The sequence below is a fragment of the Fusarium mangiferae genome (genome assembly GCF_900044065.1).
Source record: "Fusarium mangiferae strain MRC7560 genome assembly, contig: FMAN_scaffold001, whole genome shotgun sequence".
Classification (NCBI taxonomy): Eukaryota; Fungi; Ascomycota; class Sordariomycetes; order Hypocreales; family Nectriaceae; genus Fusarium; species Fusarium mangiferae.
The window spans coordinates 2,788,889-2,809,095 of record NW_024573921.1 but is presented as its reverse complement, the minus strand read 5'-3'; the positions used below and the strand labels follow the sequence as shown (position 1 = coordinate 2,809,095).

At 49.0% G+C, this 20,207-nt stretch overlaps 6 protein-coding genes across 6 annotated transcripts; 2 read left to right on the top strand and 4 right to left on the bottom strand.

Moving 5' to 3' along the window:
• Positions 1-857: 857 nt before the first annotated feature.
• FMAN_01396 (uncharacterized protein) lies at positions 858-2,902 on the bottom strand (the record flags this gene model as incomplete). The annotated part of the gene is made up of 4 exons (XM_041834297.1): positions 858-1,886; positions 1,937-2,156; positions 2,209-2,466; positions 2,538-2,902. The coding sequence occupies 4 exons, from the start codon at positions 2,900-2,902 to the stop codon at positions 858-860; spliced, it is 1,872 nt and encodes a 623-aa protein (XP_041676736.1).
• Positions 2,903-5,405: 2,503 nt separating this feature from the next.
• On the top strand, positions 5,406-7,049 carry FMAN_01395 (uncharacterized protein; the record flags this gene model as incomplete). The annotated part of the gene is made up of 2 exons (XM_041834286.1): positions 5,406-6,090; positions 6,145-7,049. The coding sequence occupies 2 exons, from the start codon at positions 5,406-5,408 to the stop codon at positions 7,047-7,049; spliced, it is 1,590 nt and encodes a 529-aa protein (XP_041676735.1).
• A 28-nt stretch (positions 7,050-7,077) lies between these two features.
• On the bottom strand, positions 7,078-7,803 carry FMAN_01394 (related to pigp_human; the record flags this gene model as incomplete). Its single annotated transcript, XM_041834274.1, has 1 exon — positions 7,078-7,803. The coding sequence occupies one exon, from the start codon at positions 7,801-7,803 to the stop codon at positions 7,078-7,080; it is 726 nt and encodes a 241-aa protein (XP_041676734.1).
• Positions 7,804-8,292: 489 nt separating this feature from the next.
• FMAN_01393 (related to VPS8-vacuolar sorting protein, 134 kD) lies at positions 8,293-13,180 on the bottom strand (the record flags this gene model as incomplete). Its single annotated transcript, XM_041834263.1, has 3 exons — positions 8,293-12,296; positions 12,345-12,786; positions 12,836-13,180. 3 exons carry the CDS (start codon positions 13,178-13,180, stop codon positions 8,293-8,295), a joined length of 4,791 nt encoding a protein of 1,596 aa, XP_041676733.1.
• Positions 13,181-13,753: 573 nt separating this feature from the next.
• On the top strand, positions 13,754-14,683 carry FMAN_01392 (uncharacterized protein; the record flags this gene model as incomplete). Its single annotated transcript, XM_041834252.1, has 1 exon — positions 13,754-14,683. One exon carries the CDS (start codon positions 13,754-13,756, stop codon positions 14,681-14,683), a length of 930 nt encoding a protein of 309 aa, XP_041676732.1.
• A 790-nt stretch (positions 14,684-15,473) lies between these two features.
• Positions 15,474-16,906, bottom strand: FMAN_01391 (uncharacterized protein; the record flags this gene model as incomplete). Its single annotated transcript, XM_041834241.1, has 2 exons — positions 15,474-16,611; positions 16,701-16,906. 2 exons carry the CDS (start codon positions 16,904-16,906, stop codon positions 15,474-15,476), a joined length of 1,344 nt encoding a protein of 447 aa, XP_041676731.1.
• Between the last annotated feature and the right edge of the window lie 3,301 nt (positions 16,907-20,207).

Genomic DNA, 20,207 nt, shown 5'->3' with positions numbered 1-20,207 from the left:
ACGCTGTGATGCTGGTTGTCGGGCTGATGTCTCGCCTATTACACCTGATGGTGTCGCGCGCGGATCAGGCGACGGGCGGATGTGATAAATAAGAGTTTCCGATTTCTTGTTAGGGAATTGATGTCGTATTGAATCAGACTTTTAATCTGACTGTAGGAAATCAACCCATTGTTGCATATCGTGCATAGACATTGCATTGTGTAATATTATGTAATCATTGTTTATCTACTGTAAAGATAGATGCTACAGCAGCCTTCTCCTGCTCTGCAGCCACAATTTTCCTTCCATACCTAGTTTTCTCTTCTCTCCCACGACAAAAAGCAAATCCGAAGCTATTTCCCTGTTTCTGTTTCTCAGGAGCGACATCTCCCCCTGTGAGACCACGGCTACTTGCATTGCGTCACCACCCGTTGCACTGTTCGTTACCATTTCCACAGTATCAAACACTTTACCGACACTCGAGCGGATAACTAACACGCCAAAAGCAAGACTGCCTCGTGTTGATCTTGGTGGCTGTTCCTCATGGTCCGAGAAACGCGTGCTTAACCTTGTACACACATGGATACGATCGCACTCCTTCCCAAGTCTCTAGGCCGGCTTAAAAGGGTTTTCTATCGACTGCGCTAAACTAAAAGGTGCTATACAACTATGTTATTACAAAAGTCTGGTACTTGATAAGAAACAAAAGACAAAAACCACAGAACAGAACCCTGTTGACACATTCATACCCGTATAACCATTAAAAGTCGTTGATCCGCCAATTTCCCAAGAATACAATACAATACAATAATACAAACACAAAGAAAGAAGAAAACGAATTTGTACCCATCCATACTAACGAAACTGTACAGTCCACTTCAGATAGAAATGGGCTTATCAGAAAAGTAAATCCTGAACTGTTGTCTCTGCAATACTGGAGTAGATCCAGCACCAGAATGTCGCTGCATAATAACTCCCAGGCACTCATCTTTGAAGGATTCAAATCCGTCTTCGTCGCCGGCTTCGAATTTTTCACACAAGTTGGACGTTCGGCCTCTGAGAGACATGTGAAGGGATCGGCCGTGCCTCAAGCCCAACTCACCAGCCACAGCCGCAAGAGACATGTGGAATAAGAAAGATGACGGCCTCCAAGACATGAAGTCAACGCCATTAGCGATGTCGGATCTGATGACTATGGCTATTTCGCGTCCATTCAGTCCTTGTCGCTGTGTTGCTTCAGGCTCCAGGTTGCCAGGGCGGCTGCTTTGTTGGCTCATAGTAGCACTGCCCTCTGGTCTCACTGTAGACTCCGCCTCCCGCTCCCGCTCCCGCTCCCGACTTGGTCCAGCTTGAACCGTCGGGGTCTGCCTGACCGGCACCTCAGGTAGCTTTCCCTGAGCTTTGGCGGAGAGGCCAGTGATAGACGTGCCGCGGGCATCTAGTTCTTGGTCTGCACCCGCTGCTATGGCTGCCTCTGTAGTCTGCCTTTCAGCCTGGCGAGCTACCTCTGCTCTGATAGCTTCGGTTGGAGACTGGCTTTGTGTATCCACGGCTGAAGTTCTTGGGGTGGAATCATTAGTGGTGGCTGAGGGCTGTTTGCTTTGGCTCGCATTTCTTCTGCCCTGAGGTCCAACTACAGCTGGGGGAGGTGACGGAGTTGGGGTTGGGTCCTCCAAAGCTTGAATCTGCTCTTCTGTAGCAGCCCCCGGTCGAGAGACTGGCTTGCTCTTCCGCTGAGAGCTTCGGACTCTGGGAGGGAGGCTCTGTGTCTTTCTGTCACCTCGAGTGCTCTTTGGAGGCTGACGTGTCGGTTTCGCAGACGTGCTCGGGTCTTGTCTAGGTACTTTGGCCTGGCGGCTGATATCATTGGAGTCTGGCTCGACCGGGCGCTTGCCATTAATATATGCCTATGAAAAGATTTAGTCTCAATAAGGTGAACTTGATAGGAGACACTAACAGTTTCAGTGGCCCCTGAAGGGCTTGGAGGCACTTCGTACTGGTCTGTCCTTGACGCGCTCTCTGCTTCTTCGGGAATAGGCATCATAGTTCCCTCTGTGTCAGGAACTAATTGAGAAGACGAAAAGGGTTCAGAGCTCGAGCTTTCCTCTGGCGTGTCACGTCGTTGTTGTGCAAGAATAAAATTGAAAATCAGTCCCTGGCCTGCAAAGTGATCGTCTCTTGGGACCATGTCAGAAAGCCGTACTTCTGAGGCGGTGGAGATGTTCTTACGTGGACAGCCCTGATGTGTTGGTCATGGACTGCATGCTCTCAACATCTATAGGGTTGTCGATACTCTGGCCTTTGATAATATGCAAGTTATTGAGGACTTGGTGTTTGTCGTCACTCGGCGTGTCCGGGGGCTTTAATGGTGAAGCGTCTCTATCGCTAGGCTGTGATGGTAGCTTGGTGGTGGTAGAGTTTGAGGGTTTGTTTCGCTTGTACTCTCGGGCTGCACGCCAAAAGACTTTGATCATGAGACGACGTATCCTGTTTGAGTCAGCGATAGCTCATGTCTGAGGAATACTGTATGTTTAGTCCGTCTGGGCCTGGGCACTCACCGAGAAGAGTCTTTAGAATACTCAAGACACCTTGTGTTGACAGATTTATGCCTCGCAGGCCAGAACTCAGGCCCCCTTCCCTTAGTATCGAGAAAGTCTTTAGTGACCTCTTGGAGTCCTCTCTGGTGAAGAGGCAACCTCCACTTGGTGAGTTTATATGCGGGTAGTTTGGTGCTAGGAGATACGAAGGACTCGATCTGGGCTCTGATGGCCCTTTTAAAGGCAATGTCCTGTTCTTGGCCTGGGTTGCCGTAGCCAAGGGCCTTGCGAAGTTCTGTGAGATGGGGGATAGTGGAAGTTTTTGTAGTTTTGAAGAGTCTGTCGAGGACTTTGGGGGGGCTTCCCTGGCCTTCGACTGGTTCCATAGTGTTGGCAACAGAAATATATATCTTTGAGGCAAACGTGTGCATCATTTGTATGTGTAGGTAGGTCGCTTTTCAGGTTGGGGACGAATCTTGCCTGATCGACCGCCGATTGAGAGATTGCCTTATTAGGGACAGGAACACACTTGAGCACTCAGTAAACTACCATTTCATCTGAGGTGAGTGCTAAGCTTTTGGTCCGAGTTGAAACCAGGTGAGATTTCTAATGAACATGCGCTTGAACTCTGGCGCAAGCATCCGTAGACCGTGGAAGGATAGGGGGATCCGCGAACCATCTCGGGGGCCGTAACGAGGCAGATTCGCGATAAATTTGCGTTCAGTTTCAACGAGACCTCAATTACTTTCCCCTGGCTCACAGGTATTTGGTTGGTACCCGTTGTGTGGCTCAATTTCTCAGAGTGTCAGTCGCTCGATTAACCCGTTCTCAATGCCATTGTCTTGAAAGGCCAGCTTCTCAATCACCACCTCAAACTACTCACAGTGTTGAAACTGTTTTACCCATTCAATTACAATCCATTTTATCTCTTGCACAGTGAGCAGAAAAATCGAGTGTACATTCTGTTACTTGTTCTGTCCAACCAGACTGTCGCCTTGTTCACAGAACCAACAGCCAACATGCATATTCACAAACCGCAGCAACAGGGGTATTCAATAAAAATGTAGAAACTCCACTCCACCATAACGGGCTGAGCGTGCTCTTCCGAAGCATCTTTGCTCTTTTCTCCTCCCAACTAAAGCCATATTATTGGTCCCATTACCATAACTGCGGCCTCTATATAGGCCTGACAGGGGGGCTGCTAGGAGTTTTGGTCTACTAAATTGCTTATGATACTAATTTCAATAGGAAGACTCTAGAAGCTTACTAGGGTTAATTGCTATCTCTGGAAATGTTTCAGCTCGTCCCAAACGAGGTGAGAATGGTACCAATCTTGGCTCCTTGACTCCTTGACTCCTTGACTCCTTGACAACTGTCACTCTTGCGGGCACCATGACCAGCTCACCGTCTTTTGTCTCATAAAATCTGCTTGAAAGTTTTGTTTTGCTTTTTCCTCGTTGACGTGTCAGGGCGAGGACAGGAGTCGGCATGAACACTGCAAGATCCTGGCAGTCACAGATCGCGACTGTCCACCCACACTCTATCGTATCCCTTCAATGGTAACTGACACAGATCATCTTAACTTGAGAAAACTCTTCAAGTCAGATCATTGTGAAAAATGGCACCATCCAGTCTCCCTTGTCGTCATCTGTTCCAGCAGGGCAGCGTGAATCTCCAGGTTCTCAGCTCATAAGGCTATCTATCTAATTTTAGACAGCTACCGAAAGGTTCCAAAGCTGAGTAGACTCGGTTCTTTCTTAGCAAACTCCGCAATAGTAGTTTAAATGTGCGGTAGACTCTGGCATGTTGCATTGCTATTGTGAGCATTGAGTACCGACAGCAAGGCAACGGGATCTCAAAGGGGAAATCGCCGGACTCTGGGGTCAAGACTCTGCCGTGCATCATCTGGCTCCTTGTTCCTGAAGACAAGATACCTAACATTGTAACGCTTCTTCCAAGCCCTTGTATTAAAGGTATCCCAGCAACCCTCCACAGCAACAAGATGCTATCCGGACTTGTATCTCCTGCCTCCTTAACAGTGCACATACAGATGCAGGTCTTATCTGGCCCGTGCCAAATAATTCATCTCCTTCTTCCTGGTCATGAAACAAGAGATGCTTCCCATGTCCTTGGATCAGAGGCTGCAGCTCTGGGGCGCGAACCACTACCAGACGGTGCCTCGAGTTAAACGGTACCTCGAGTTAAACGGTACCTCAGAGTAAACGGTACATCAACTTAATCCCTGTATCCTCAACCATCCAGAAATAATATGTCACAGTAAGAATAGCACGGATGGTCGCTGTGGCCGCCCATTCATTCTTGCGTGTTAGTGAGTGACTTGCATCATGTGCATAAGAGTTATGAAACGAGATCGCCATATGCATAACCTTCATTGCACAAATCCCTTCTTTTGCTGAGACAGAAATGTTGCAAGAGCGTTCCTAATGTTAACTACTACCTATTGAGTAGGGAATGAACACACTCCTTTTCTCAAACAAGTCAAACGATTAGTATGGAACTCCCTCAAGACAATATCAATCATCACACTGATTGGTTTTTTCATTTCTAGTTATAAGATGGACTCACTTACATCAAGATCTCAAGACTTTGACATACCATTTTCAGGTAGTATCTCCAGGGTAGACAGCCGGTCAATTGAGGAGCACCAGAGCACATAGGAAGACATCCACTACATATGCTCCAATTCTTAACTACCATAAGCCAATACAAGCAAGTCCTAGTCATTTCAAGACTCAGTCATCATTGTAGTAGCCAGTCAAAGCTCTCTTCACCTTTAGCTTACAGTCCTTAGTCATACTGCACATCCATTCAGCCGCAGCTATATATACCGACTCAATATTCCACAGACAGACACAGTGTATATACAACATGTCTATAAAATGCCCCATAGTAGAAGCACCCGAAGCTCGTTCCACACCCCGAACAAAAAAGGACAATGGCAGCTGGTTATCTGCCGATGGGCCATACCTCACTTACATCAAGCAAAGCTGTTCTCGACAGCCCAACCTCGAGTTACCCGATGGACGCAATCGTGCTGTTATGCTGTGTGATAGACAGCATGTTCGAGCGACAGTTCTTGAGTTGGATAGTCAAGGCAAAATACTGTCGCCTGCGGAATTCCCTCATGTTGCACAACTGAGGAATCATTTCTCTCAGCTGCGAAAGTTGCGTCAAGATGGCCAAAGTCACCGGATGATCTATCTTGTCGAAGGCTTAAATACAGAAGTTATAGCACTTTTAGGTGACGAACTCCAGATCGACCCTATGTTCTTTGTCACTCATGAGAGAACGTCGACATATCTGCGATGGCCGTATGAACCCAATCTAGCACCGTGCTTACCCTCACTCATTGACGGAAATCGATCATTTACTGCAAGCTACTACGACATTCGAGCTCTTCGCGAAGAGTTCGGGTCCTTCAGTGTAGGATGTGCAGAATCCGGAAGAGACGCCTTGAGGACGAAGCTCGGCAAGGATTGGGAGCCTACAGTTATCCTTCACCGAAAATGTTCATTCTGGAAAACGACATTTTCTAATGAAAACGACTGGAGTAGTAAGTTGCTGTTTATTACCATAGTCCGAGAATAGTCAAATTGATATGCTGTAGTTTTAATCCTCTGCGATCCACCCTTTCGAAAAGCTCATATATGGCAAAAACCACAGCCAAAATCTGAGACGTGGTCACTCAAGACTATAGAATTTTCTGCACCTCCGTTCCAAGGAGGATATGCAGATTTCATCCCCAGTCCCTGGACTGTACGGAGCAGAGCATCAGGGCCTTCACGGGATTGTTTATATGACGACCTGCTTCACTATTACACCGAATGCTACAATGACATATCTGCCAGGCAAGCAGTTCAGCTAGACATGACTGTTTTCATGAGGAAGATCATAGCGTCTCATTACATGCTTTTGATCGAATACCACGACGCGCTTCTATCGACAATGGCCTTTCCTCTGCAGCGAAAAGACAATTTTGCATCTGTCCAGACAACATCTCTCGAGGCATCGTGGAGCAATATCCAACTTTTATGCAGTCGACTCAGCAGATATATCAAGGATGTTTCACAAATAATGCTACAGCTGCACATAAAATTTGACGATCCCGTAGTTCCAACCGATCACACACAGTGGACGGAATCCGAGTCAGATTTTCAGTACATTTATATGAGATTGCAATCTCTCAGACAAAGAGCAGAGTTTCTGAGCGAGTCGCTCACTGGAGTTACGGGTATCAATGGAGCTGCCAGGTCGATTCGCGAAGCCAAGACTATCAAGACGTTTACTATTGTCGCGCTCATTTTTATTCCCTTGTCATTCTCCACGAGTCTGTTTAGTATGTCTGAGCGGTATTTGCCTGGCGAGAAGAACTTTGGGGTCTTTTTCAGTGTGTCGCTACCACTCTTGGTATTCATTTTTGCTGTCATACTATTGTTTGATCTGGGATATGATGAGAATAGTAGTTGGACGTTCAAGACATTTACAACCAGAACATGGAGGTCATTATTCTAAGAATATTTCGAATAGACAGAAACTGCTGTCACATCTCATCATCTACATACACATCTTCACCATCCTCTCTTCCCTCTCCATACAAGACCTCGCAAACGCCCGCCAGCGGAATATCCATCACCGCATCCGTTCCCTCGCTCCAAATCTCCCTCCATCTCAATCTCCCATCTCCATGCACCCTTCTCTCCCTATTGCGACTCCCCCTCAATCTTCCCTTCGCGTCAATCTCCGCCAACTTACCCGCCCCATCCACGACAGTCTCAACACTGGATAGTGGCACTGTCAGCATCTCTGTATTGAACGCAGCGAGAGCTACGTAGATGTACACCACTGTCATGACGATGAAAGCCGGTATGGCGAGCGCCCACCACCGGTTGGGATAGTAGTTTATCCCCAGGGCGTGCAGAAATGGTGAAGGGAGATAACCCCAGAGGAGGTAGATGAGGAATGTCAGACTGCTGAAGAGATACAGCACAAAGCCGTAGTATTCGTACGTCGGCACCTTTGGCGCGGCTCTAGGCACAGGCGCGATTGCATCGTCATCAGATGCGTCTGGTGTTGTTGGCCGTGAAGGGCGTAGAAGAGATGTGAGCGAGGGTGAAGGGGGCAAAGGCGTTGGAGGTCGCCCATAAAACGGAGGCGCAAACAGATTCTGCGACAATTGCCGTGGGGGAGAATCTTCGTCTTCTCCGGAAGAACTGGCTGATTGGGCGTCTGAGAGGATATCGTCCTCGTCATCTGAGCTGAGTGACATACTGATTGTGATTGTGACTTGTCTGTTTCTGTATCAAGAGTGTACCTAAGGTAGGTAGTTTTGAAGTGTCAAGTTGAGGTTCAGGGCACTCAGTTGAGTTTAGGCCAGGTACCCGCTACAACGGGGCTGTTCTAGTGCCTCGTCTAGCACGTTCAAGGTTCCGGAAAGCTTAGTCTATCCGCACGACCTTAAAAATCATGAAGCGATTGAACTACAGAACTGAAAAGTACAATAACAGGAAATAGGCTATGGTCTGGATTGCTTCTTGATTATATTTGATTACATCCACTATTTTATAAGGCCAACACCAAGCATCCATGTGCCCATAGCTGCCACTAGGTCGATCTTGACCACTCTCCTCTCCGCTACCCGCACTCTGATTAAGCTACCTATATCCCAAGAGTCATCATCATTAATCAACATCTTTAATATCTAACTATGTCATACACTTTGTACAAAAGAGCCCTCTCTTGAAGAATACTTTAACTCTCACCCATCAATAGGGCATCTATACTCTCTCTCAACAACACCTACCACTCCATTCTGCTGCCTTTCCTGCAACTCATCCAGACAGCTCTGGTGATATATGTGCCGGCATGCCAATACTACCAAAGGCCCCATAGGCTTGTCCTTATTACTGCCCACGCTGCTGTTGGCGTTGGTCTCGATGAGCATGCTCGACGGTCTCGTGTCGACTCCCTTACCCTTAGCCTTGAGTTCCGTTTCGCCATCATCACCCTTGGCGCGCTCCGCTGCGTTGGCCTGCCTTTCTTTCCTTCTCTTTTCCTCAATAGCCTGTTTATCCTCCCACGCCTCAAACACTGCTGTTCCAGCGACTCCAGGTCCCCAGACTCTTCGGCTGCATGCCTCACACGTTGATCCTCTTGGTCGCCATCCCCTTTGACGAAGCCCAACTGATTGATTGACGTTGACAAATAGGCTGCGCTCCAACAGGCGATTCGATAGCTTGAGGATTGACTCTTCATACGCATACGCCGAGAAGATGGACGCTAGTACCCCTCGAAGATCTTCCAAGTTTGGAGATGACGCAGCCGCTTGTGTTAAGAATGCCCTGAGAATGCGCAGGAAAGACAGGTTGGAACCAGCATTTGACACCAGCTTCGACCCCGACAGAGATGTCGTCTGGCTGGATGTCGTTGTAAGCAGCGCCGTAAATGTGTGCTGAACCAGCGACCGAAGAAGAGCCACGAGTTTCTCCTCATCAAACTCGTCGTCACTCATGTTCTGCTCAGCAGCAGCGCTGAGAGCAGGTGACAATTTCTTGGTGATTTGCACACACGCATCGATCAGACTCAACCATAAAGCCTCGTCCGGTGACAGCGCCTCAGTTGCCGATTTTGGAGTCTTTTGTACCAATTTCGACTTCTTAGTCAATGATTTGGTCTGGCCTTGGCATAACCATATGCCAACATGAACATATTTCTGGAGAGCTTCGAGAAGATCCTCAGCGGCGTACCCAAGACTTGGTCCCGAATGCTGTTCCTCAGCACCTGTCAACAGTCCATGCATTGCGGACTCCAGGGTCTTGAGATGCTTGACAAGTCGTTCCATAGCGTCCTTGACTTGGCCTTCCCGAGCCATCAACACAACGGCCGCATCAATCACACCAGTCTCCTCCATCGTCGGCAGCAGCTTTTCGAGCCTCAAGTCAGTTGACTGCACAAGACCAACGTAATCAGATACATGAGACGGCTCAAATGTACACATAAGCTGCACATAACGTTCGACCAAGTCACGAGCGGCCACCAACTTGTGATCTGCTGTTGGCTCCTCTGGCTCCAGCAATGTCTTGAGATATGTGTGCTGTAGGTCTGCTGCATCCTCGGTAGAGTCGATCATGTGCTGATGTAGCTCCAAACCCTGCTCTGCTAGAGTCTTTGCAGTTAATGCGGCATCAAGTTCAAGTAATCTTCGTGCATGTTCTTCAACAACACTGAGCACTTCCTGAATCTGACGTCCAGTCAGTCCTGAGTGAGGTCGCAAGCATTCGCGGAGGCAATCGAAAACCAACTCTTGGTCTTCCGGGTCCTCAAAATACGTCTGGACCAGATTGCCATACTGTTTATCTGTCTTGTATATGCGTTTCAGGATACGATAGAATCCTGCCTTCTTGAACAACGGCATCAAGTCAGGCATGTCTGACGGATGATAGACAGAGAGCAAATATTCAGCGCTGAGCTGTGCATCCTCAGCTAGGTCGAGGCCTGGATAATTGCACAGACCAGTCAAGACGCGCGAGAGTGTTGTGCCTGAAAAGAGAAGGTATTGTGGGAACTTTGGAAGGTTCCGCGCAATAAACATGTCGAGGTAGATGGTATCCTCAGGAGCAAAGTCGTTTGGATTCATGACATCCAGCAAGATAGAGAGAACATATTGCCGGTTTATGGTTTGTCCAAAGATCTGTTCTTCCGGCATGTCTCCCCTAGAGCCGTTCATGTGCTGATCGGTGGAGTCATTCAGGAAAGGGTCCTCGAATGCTTCGTTCAACGCGCTCAGAAAGCTAGGGGCATCCAGTTTGAGAATCATACGAAGGTAGGGAAACGATGGCTGCGACTCAGAGTTGGGGATGGTACGGAACTCGTTCCCACTGCCTTTTGGCCAGGTAATAGTTCTCCCGGAAAAGAAAAACCAGTAAATCTCAGACTTAGCTTTGGTTGCCATCTCTTCACTCATGGCTTCATCGTTTGGATACACCCTGCCAGTCAGTGTATAAGACAAATATGGGAAAATCTTGAAGGCGTTGATGCTGAAGAAGTCGTCTGCTGGATTGTTTGCCGTGAAGTCCCCGTCAACCATGAGGGGTATCAATAGAGACAGAAGATCAATCATCGGAGTGATATAGTCACCAAGTGCCTGATTCCAGACGTAGATCAGAGCATCGTACAAGCTGTGTTGCTTACACAGTAATGTTATCTGGTCAAGGTCCAGTGTCACTGTCTCCATGTGGCAGATCATTTCCTCAAGTCTACTCTCCCATCCTCGACTGACGTAGTGCTGGACCAAATCTTTCACAACAGTTGGAGGCACCATCGTGATGGTCTTCTCGAGGATATATGGTTCGAGACACTCGAGAAATATGCCTCCAATATCAGCATCTTCGTACCAGTCATACATGTCCTCGAAGAGGAAGTCCTGGTTGTCGACGGCTTGACAAGCTGTGAAACAGGTCTCTGCTAATTGCTTCATGTGCTCATCGTCGTAACTCTCAGGATCCTTCTGACGCTGACCAAAAGCATACTTCAGAGAGGCACTGATGATCTCCATAATCTTGTCACGAACCATGGTGTGACGCAATGAAGGATCTTCTGGCAATCCAACGGTGAGCTTGTCTGCGTCGCCAGTATAGTAAGAAGTGGCAAGCTGAATAGCGCCTAGGTAGTCGCCATTTTCCATCATAGCAATAAGCCTGTCGGCCCAATTTGACAATGCGCCAATTGAAACTTCGTTGAAGCCAAGGATAAATATCCTCCCCTTGTACGCTTTGAAGCTCATGTAGAAAGCATCAGCTACGACGCCATGCATCGAGGAATCGTTCTCATCAAGCTGTTCCACAAGAGTGTGCAGCTGCTCTGAGAACAGGTCTGCGTGGTATATGTACTTTTGCACAAGATCGAAGCCCTCTGTCATGCGCATGCTCCTGTCTTCAAGTACGATCATTCTTTGAGAGATCGTAAGCACCGCTAGTACTGAACGGCTGAGCCATTGCACAGCAACAATCGCTTCTTCGCACTTCCACCTGCTTCGTGCCTTGAATCTGTACGACGCAGGCTGGTCCTTATCTTCACGGGGATACTCGTCTACATCCAGCACTGTCAAGATATTGGACCAGCAGTACGCAAGCTTCACCTTCGAAATATCGCTGCCAGTTTGAGGGTCAGGAACCTTCAGTTTCACTGCTGGGAACCATGCCAAACAGCCTGTCATCGCGCTATGAGGGGGAACATCCTTGGGCCGCGCCGACTTGTGTTGAGTCTGTGCCACTGGTGTAGTAGATACAATAACAAGAAGATATGGCGTCAGCATGGCTGTCAAGCCTAGGGTGTCTGTTGAACACTCAACATTGCCAAGGGGTAGAGGTGCGAAGGCAAGGACGGTGCTAGGCTTGACCGTCTTCCCTGGAGGCATTGGCGCATCCGGATATCGACCAAGAATCCGATGAGTTTTCACGGTTCGCCCAAGTGCACCGGTTCCTCTAGTCGCCAGATGCGAGAAAGCCATGCCCTTGTTATCAGCTGAAACAAGGGCTGTATGGCGTGTTCCCAAGAACCCGAGGTGAGTGATAGCAACGTCAGGAACATGTCCATCTACCGTGCGATTTTGGAGCTGCGATGGTTCCAAATGTGGTATTGTTAGGAAAGGCCTCGAGGCACGGCCTGTATCCCAGGTAAAGATGTTTCCACTCGCATGTCCTCCTGCAATTGTAGTATGATCTGCGGATATCGCTATAGCAGTGATTGGCCCAGATTCGACAGCTGAACCATGTCAGTTTCATGCAGCGCAGCGAGCGGATTGTAACCTACCTTTAGTCCCTGGACCAATAATCATTTTGAGATTTTGGTTATAATCGAACACTAATATGATACCCTTCGACGTTCCAAGTACTATCGTTGCTGATACAGCAAGACAAGTTGGGGAACCAAAGTTTCGTTTCCCTGCCTCAGAGAATGCATGGCCATTGAGCTTCCGTAGCTTTGTCCAACGAACCACCTCCCACGGCGGCGTGGGTGTCTCTAGATCGGCTTGGTCGAGGAGGAATTGCGAGCTTAAGGAGACGTTACGGCTATGGCTGGAAAGAAAAGGAAATGCCGGAGACGACGAGCGAGGTGTATTAATTGCCGAGGAGGAAATTCGCGACTGAAATCGGCGATCGAAAGGTCGGAAAGATGGAGAGGGGCTGCTCAGGCCGGGACGGGAGGCTACAGACGGGAGAACGCTGCTTCCAGGAGAGGAGACAAATGATCCCTGCGGGAGGTTAGAATAGGGCTCGAGATCCTGGAAGTGGTGCTCCTACTTGAATAGATGGTGTATCGTCAGGTCCCGACAAGACCGAGTCTATCGGGCTACCAGCACGCTTTGGTAGACCATGCAAAGAGCTTCCACCCAAGGAGCTCACGTCCGAACTATCCTGATGTTGCTGCTGCATGATCTCGCGATATCTATTCGTAACCGATCCGTTTCCTATAGGAACTGGTGTAAGATGACGGTCGGGCCCGTCACTATCCTCGAGTAAACCATCATTAACAGCATCAGCACCAGCATCCACATCAGTACCAGCTATCGTAGGCGCATTATTTATAGTGTCGCCATTGTCCAAGCCCACGTCTCCCGCGAGCGACAAATCTTCTGAATCGGCCATTGCACTCTGGATTCCATCACTGCATGCGCAAGCACTACCGCGTTGAGATCATGGCACTGCGGGAGTAAAAGCTGCAGATTGGCGATAAGGCAACACTGTTTATGGAGCTCGGTCAAGGTATAAGATGAACCAGGTCGGAGGGGCAACGGAAAAACGTGGGAAAGTTGCCTTTTCTGGTATGATTAGACTTTCGAGCGCCTTCGATTGCTTGGCTCTTTACGGATCGATCCGCGTTGCAAAAGACGGGAATTAAAAAGGTATGGATTGCGCAAACGAAGCTATGGTGAGCTACGTAGGTTGGTAGGTAGGTCAGTAGTTCGTTAGTTACGCAGCCCCATCTTTTGGAGGTTGGCAGCGGCGCAGCGAATGCACATGCCAAGCCCCAGCCCACTCCAGGTCCATGTGCGGGCCGTTGGATTCTCCGGACTGCGCTGTGACGTCTGTTACCGATGGGACGTCGCATTCGCGACAAGAAGTTCCACCTTGAATCGAAGCTTTAACCAAATGCTACACCCCTCGCAATAAACATACTGAAACACTGGAACCGAACGTCATTCGCAAATCATACTCGAAATGTCTTCGATTGGGCCTCAATTGCCGCCGCACCTGTCGAAACGGAAGCGTACACCCGATGATGAAGACTCAAACTCCAGCAAACATCGTCGCAGCGAATCTCCAGCAAAGAATACAGATGAGATTGAACTAGAAGACTCGGACGATGATTACGGTCCCAGTGTACCTTTACCACCCAAAGCACCCGTCGGCCCAGCTTTGCCGACATCGAACAAGGACGAGATAGAACTCGAGTCCGATTCAGAATCTGATACTGGCCCAGCACCACCAAAGCCCACCGTTGGGCCTGCGCCACCTCCCGCCGACATTTCGCAACGCCCAGCAACATCTCCCGACTCAGATTCAGACTCCGAAGATGACTACGGCCCTGCACTGCCAGGCTCAGCCAAAGCGAACAAACCCACGATAGGACCTCAGCTTCCATCCGCTGAACCAGCACCCCAGCGCGACTCGTGGATGCTTGCGCCTCCCACGGCATCAGGCTACTCAGAGCGCGACCCAACCAAGATGCGCAATCGTAAATTCGCTTCCAAGCCAGCGTCATCTTCTGGTCCCTCGACGGTATCGACAATGTGGACTGAAACCCCTGAAGAGAAGCTGAAGAGACTACAAGACTCAGTACTAGGACGCGCCGACAAGAACACAGACACAACACCGAAACCAGGGAAGTCTCGGGAAGAGGAAGAACGGAATCGCAAAATTGCAGCAAATATTGAATCGCAACGAGGTAAAAGTCTATACGCAGAGCATCAGGGGCGAAGAGAAAAGGAAGGTAAAAAGGAGGAGGAGGAGGATGATCCTAGTAAGCGGGGATTTGACCGAGAAAAGGATATGGCTCTGGGTGGAAAGATTGGCACCGCGCAAAGGAGAGAGTTGATGACCAAAGCTGCTGATTTTGGTGGCAGGTTTTCAAAGGGATCTTTCCTCTAGCATATGGACGATAGATCTCTGGGATTCGAAGACAAGAAACTGGTTCAATACTTTCTTCTATCCAAATGAAACTCATAAAGCGTAGTTGTTCGACCAACTTTCTACCAATAGTACTATAGATAATTGAACAATTCAAATCTACAAATAGCTTCAAAGCTTTTATAATATGAGAAACAGCCAGCCGTTTTCGCGCACCAGTGACGGTATTTCAATTGTACAAATTACCTATGGGTGAGCCTTTATCTCTATCATTCACTATCCCTAGGTGCCTCGTCAGTAGCAGAGTGTATATGCAGATGGAACAAATATTCTATTGCGCCATCTAACTATCAAAGACCCAGAACCCATAAACTCCGCCGCCCCGTTCCCGTCCAGCTAAAAGCCATGTTTTCTAGCCCAATGCAAATACAATAGCTGTCTTACAGATAGACAATCCCCAAAGAGTATTGGTAATTCCTCCCTTCGCACTACCTACGCCATCATTGCCTTCATGGCCTGCGAAGCATGATATGACCATGCACGCCGCCTCAGGGGTATATATAGCTCGCCGAGCCTATACGTCCGTCCTCACCATCACCCGAATATACACCTCACCGACCTGCTGTCGCCCCACGTATATGTCATGCGGTATAAAATAAATGCTGTGTCGTCAAAAGTCAATTCCTTTATGATTTCGAGATTCGTGACGGTTGTGCCCAGCACTTCATGCTGGGAAAAAATGAGAGAAAACCATCGCTAAAAAAAAAACAGTCGCATACTTTATATAAGAATAAAGGTCAGGTTCACATCATTACGTGGAAACTGGTGTGCGGTTTGCCGCTTCGAGTTGTGATGGTGTTACAGTCTCAGAACCATTCTGGTTATCTTGTGCTTGTCGCCTCCGGCCGAAACGTAGAGCACCTCGAACAGATGACAAGACACCACCGTTTGATGTTTGAGTAACTTCTGGTGCTTGGTGAGCCTGTTCTGGCTGTTGAACTGGCTCCTGCTCAGCTGCAGCGTCTCCCGTCCGACGTCGACTGGCGGGGGCTGGAGTTTCGTTGCGGCCACTGCGGGGACCCCTGATCCATGCAGAGCGGATCGCGGCAGGGAGACCAAAGCGTGGGTTATTCCGAGGATCAAAGCTTGAACCATTGTTGGCACCCGCTTCGTTGGCAGCATCGGGAGCCGGCCTTGGCTTGGGAACATAGTAATCCGCCTTGCAAAGCGGGCAGCAAGCTCGTCGACTTGTCAGCCAAGGGTCAACACAGACGGCATGGAAAGCATGGCCACAAGTCAATCCGCGAACGTCGTCATCGTCTTCTAGTGTGTCAATGCAAATAGCACATGTATCACCAGGGTTCTCGAGGCACTCGGGTGGCAGAGCGCCATCAATGTGGTCATCGTCATCGTCGGTCTCCTCACTAGAGATTCGCTGAAGTCGGTTGTTGTTTGCTGTTTGTTCGGTTGAGGTTTGGCCTTCAGTTATCTTGGGTGTATCCTTTGGCTTCTCAGTCTCGGGCACAACAGCTGTGGCGGTAATTTCGGGTGCCGATATTTCGGGGGCGTTGCTTGCTCCCGTTGTCTCTCCCAGTCCATTCGTCTTTGGTGCAGTGGTCGCCGGTTGCTCGTCGGTCGAATCGCGTACCTTTGCTGAAAAGTCTGGCACAATTCCATCCGCCTCTCGAATACTGTTAGGTCGAGTAGGAGGTGCAGAAACGCCACCAGTTGTGGGAAGACCCTCCTTTGCGCGATCGGAAACCCATGTTTTGTACTTCATCATCGGGAACTTGTCGTTGACTTCGTCCATAGTCATCAACTTCTTCTCGCGGCGTCTTCGATGAGGTCGAGGCATGTTTTCAAGAGTGATAGGTTCGCCATCTTCATTCATTCGCATTTGTCGATTTCGAGCGTTATAACGGAAACAGTACTTAACACCAACGATGATCCTGGGATAGTCTGTTAGAGCCTTTTCAAGATACGGTCCAGCCATCGCCATTGGACGAGGCCAGATGCGGGTGCGTAAGCCAAGTCTCACCATAAGTTTGTGAAGACAACACCGAAGCCTAGAGCGACAAAGAAAAGAAGAGGTGAGTTCGACCCGCCTCCGTTGTCTTTCTTCTCATTTCCGCTGTCTGTCGTCTCGGCAGCTGCGTGAGAGGTCGTCGACGAGGGATCTTCCGCGGCGGCAGCGCGAATGACGACATGAGTGACCTCGGTCAGAATTTGATGAACAGCAACCATGTTTGCTTCCGGGCAAATGCCAGAATAAATGCTGAGCAATGTGAGGCTGGCTCGAATTAACTCGCGGGCTTCCGTGCGGGTACCATGGACCGTTCAAGGGCAAACGCTGGCAGATGCAGGCGGCAAATAATGCACGCAAAGGCAATTAAAGTTAATAACTGCCGAGCCTCAGCAATCGCCTTCTGAATGCAGAAAATGCGATGTCTGTGGTATGAAGCTCCCTTCTTCACGGAAGAAGGAGAAGATACTCGACTTGAAGCGAGTAGTTGGTGAGGTGAGAATAGCCGGGAGGGCGAAGGTGGAGTGGCAGAACAGGCAAGGCAAAGCAAGAGAAGAGACAGATCCAACGGCAAGTGCGAAAGTGGCCGCGTAAAGGATAAAAAGAGAAGGAAAGAGCCCAGAGGAATGGGGGACGGGGCGAGCGAAACCGGGCCGGGGGGCAGCGACAGATGATGATTGGCTGTGTCTATGAAGCGGGTGGGGCTCAAGCCGTGAGGGGCACTGTGAGCCGGTACCTCTTTAGTTGCAAAACTTAGACCACTTTGAGGGTTAGAGGCAAAAAAGACACGGCGCGGGCTGGAGAAATCCTGGAGAGGCCCTGGCTACTGCTCTGCGCTGGAGCTAGCGAAGGTGGAGAGAACTGGACCTGCTGAAAGAGGGAGGTCGCTGCCGGTTCCAATTGGAGTAGAGGGCCTTGACAGGGGGATTCAACGGGTGGAACTGACGGGGTGATTTGTCTGTGGCTGGAACGACGATTGAGTGAGTTGGTGTGCTGAGTTTTGAGTGCGAGGTTGGCGGTTTGGGGGGTGATGGGGGGAGGTGGTTGGTCGGAAAGATTGCCCGTTTCGAGGATTACGAGACGTTGGATAGATATCGCGTGTAATTGTCTGAGTTGGAAGATCCTCAACGGATGTAAGTTAAATGAGCATTGACTTGGCCTAAATCAAGACGTGCGACAAATTGAAGAGATGAATGAGGTAGGTAGGTGTTGGATAACCATGAGATAATGAGTAAATGGCGTGAGCTCAAAAGTCATTGAACACCGGCATTTAAGAGGAACTGTATGTCCGAAAATGTCATGATTGATAGATCTATAAGGGTCCAGAGGTCAACGGAGGCATCCGTTAATAAACCTCGCCTTGTTGCATTTACAATACAACGAGCAGTTTTGTTCCGTATTCGCGGGCGTATTTAACGCAGTACGCTTGCTTCACTCTGTCGCTCAAATCCGTAGGTGATCCGTGGCGCAGCCCGCGGGGGACGATGAAGTCTGAAGGCGTCATTCAAGCGCACGGGGACTCTGACCAGGGGTTCCTCTGAGCTCTTGGGCTTTGTTCATTTTGAGGAATTTTGATTATCGGATTTTCCTTGTCCTATGAGACAGGGCAAGTTTCTGAGACGGGATGAACAAGATTAACCATTACCAAGAGTCTGGAAGCCTGGTTACATTTGACAGATCCGACTCACGTTACGGTTTCACTTTAAGCAACCTGTCAGCTCTACTCAAGTCTAAATTAACTCCAGATGCAGTTATCTCACTACCTGTGGTTCACTGTCGATACTAATCTCAGCAGTTAGTTTACCAACTATTAAGCTTCCGCCACAGTAACATGCCGTTCGCAAATTTCCGAGTCACCGGTTTACGCCGTTGAAGTTCTAACTGGCAATCAAGGTGTATTGGGGACTGGCTTTGGCCGCCTACTCAGAAGGCTTTGTTTATTTATTTATCCTTTCTTTTGCTTGCTTTGGAGGCCCAAAACTTTGGCCGGATAATGACAAGCATCACAGCGCTTCCCACCGAAACGGCTCCACTTGTTGCCGACTTAATTCGTCTCAAGCCCGGCCCGCATCACGGAGCTCCTTGTTTCTGAACCGCTCCACTAGGATCGTCATCGGCAAAAAGAAGGATAGTAATTAATGCGAAAATGTTTAAACAAAATCGCACATTGAAAGGTTTCGAGGTAAAATAAGACCAAAAAGGGGGGGCAAGGTTGTTGACCGGTGATGATGATGAGACTGTCAGCTGTGGCCTCGGCCTAGGTGGTCTAGACAAGCGGCACAGCTCAGCCGTTCACATACGATTAGTAGGCGTAGGGGACGCATTCAATATCTTTGGTTGGCCTTAGTGTGGCTGAAAGTGCACATAGAGTTCGTGTGCCTGCGTATTGATGGTGAAATACGCGGTGGCTCTATGCATAAGCCCAGGTTTCACGGTGAATCCGGTAATGTCAATTCGCAGGTAGCTTACTATCATGAAAAACAACAGCTCAATTCGAATGACGATGTTCCTGCAGTAGGGAAGTGCCATTGTACGACACAACCTTCGATCGGATGGCTCTCATGCAATCGTCAACCCATCACAGGCCTCCAATGCACCTCAGGCCTCGGGTGACAGCTGTCTCAAGAGTGGGGATACGACAATCTTTAAACAAACAAGAGGATATCAAAACAAGGCGGTTTGATAATACGACAAGACTTATTGAAGCAACCTCCAGCGATGCTGAAACACTTCCAAGATGCACAACACCAAGAGAGAGAGTCGACATGTACACTACAGTGCATCACGTTAAGCTCTCACACGGCTCCCTAGCGTCGATTTGACTTGTGTGGGTTGTGCTTTTGGGATGGGCTTACAGGGATAATGTGCTGCACCCCGTCCTCTCTGGCGGGTCTTGGCTTACTGGCTATCGTCTTGGCTTGTGGCGATTGGATCCTAAATGCCTCGCTGTGATGCATTAACGCTCTGACAGGAAGAAGGTCAGCGGGGTTTGAGCCTCAAACAACCGGAATCAGCGGGAGGCTCGGCTGCAACGGGTTCGTTAGTTTTTTTTTTACCTCAATTTTCAATCGTTGAAGAAGAAGTTTCTTGTGTCCTCGTGCCTCATGTCTCGTCATGGTTTATCAGGTCATTGCTTCGTGTGTGTTCCGCGCATCCCGGTAGTTGGTGCTTGATTCTTTATGGGGCTATGACGCAGTCACTGAAACGTCAAAGAATAGGCCTCGAGACAGTTGTGAATGTCTTGTCAGACACCAAAGCAAAAGCCAAAGATCCAATCCACGTAAGATCTTCGCTGGTTAACGTTACTTGCTAAAACCCGGAACTCTCCAGCATCAGAGAAGAATCAACTACCGAGATGGGGGGGATGTCGTCGTCAACGCCAGGCTGTGCAGATATATCCCATGTAAGTGCGTTGGATTCTGTTAAGGTGAATTACAAATACCAGAGTCTATGATGTCTACACCTTGAGGCTATGGTGTCTTGGCTCTCCATCTTAACATGGACAGCATAGCAATCGCCATC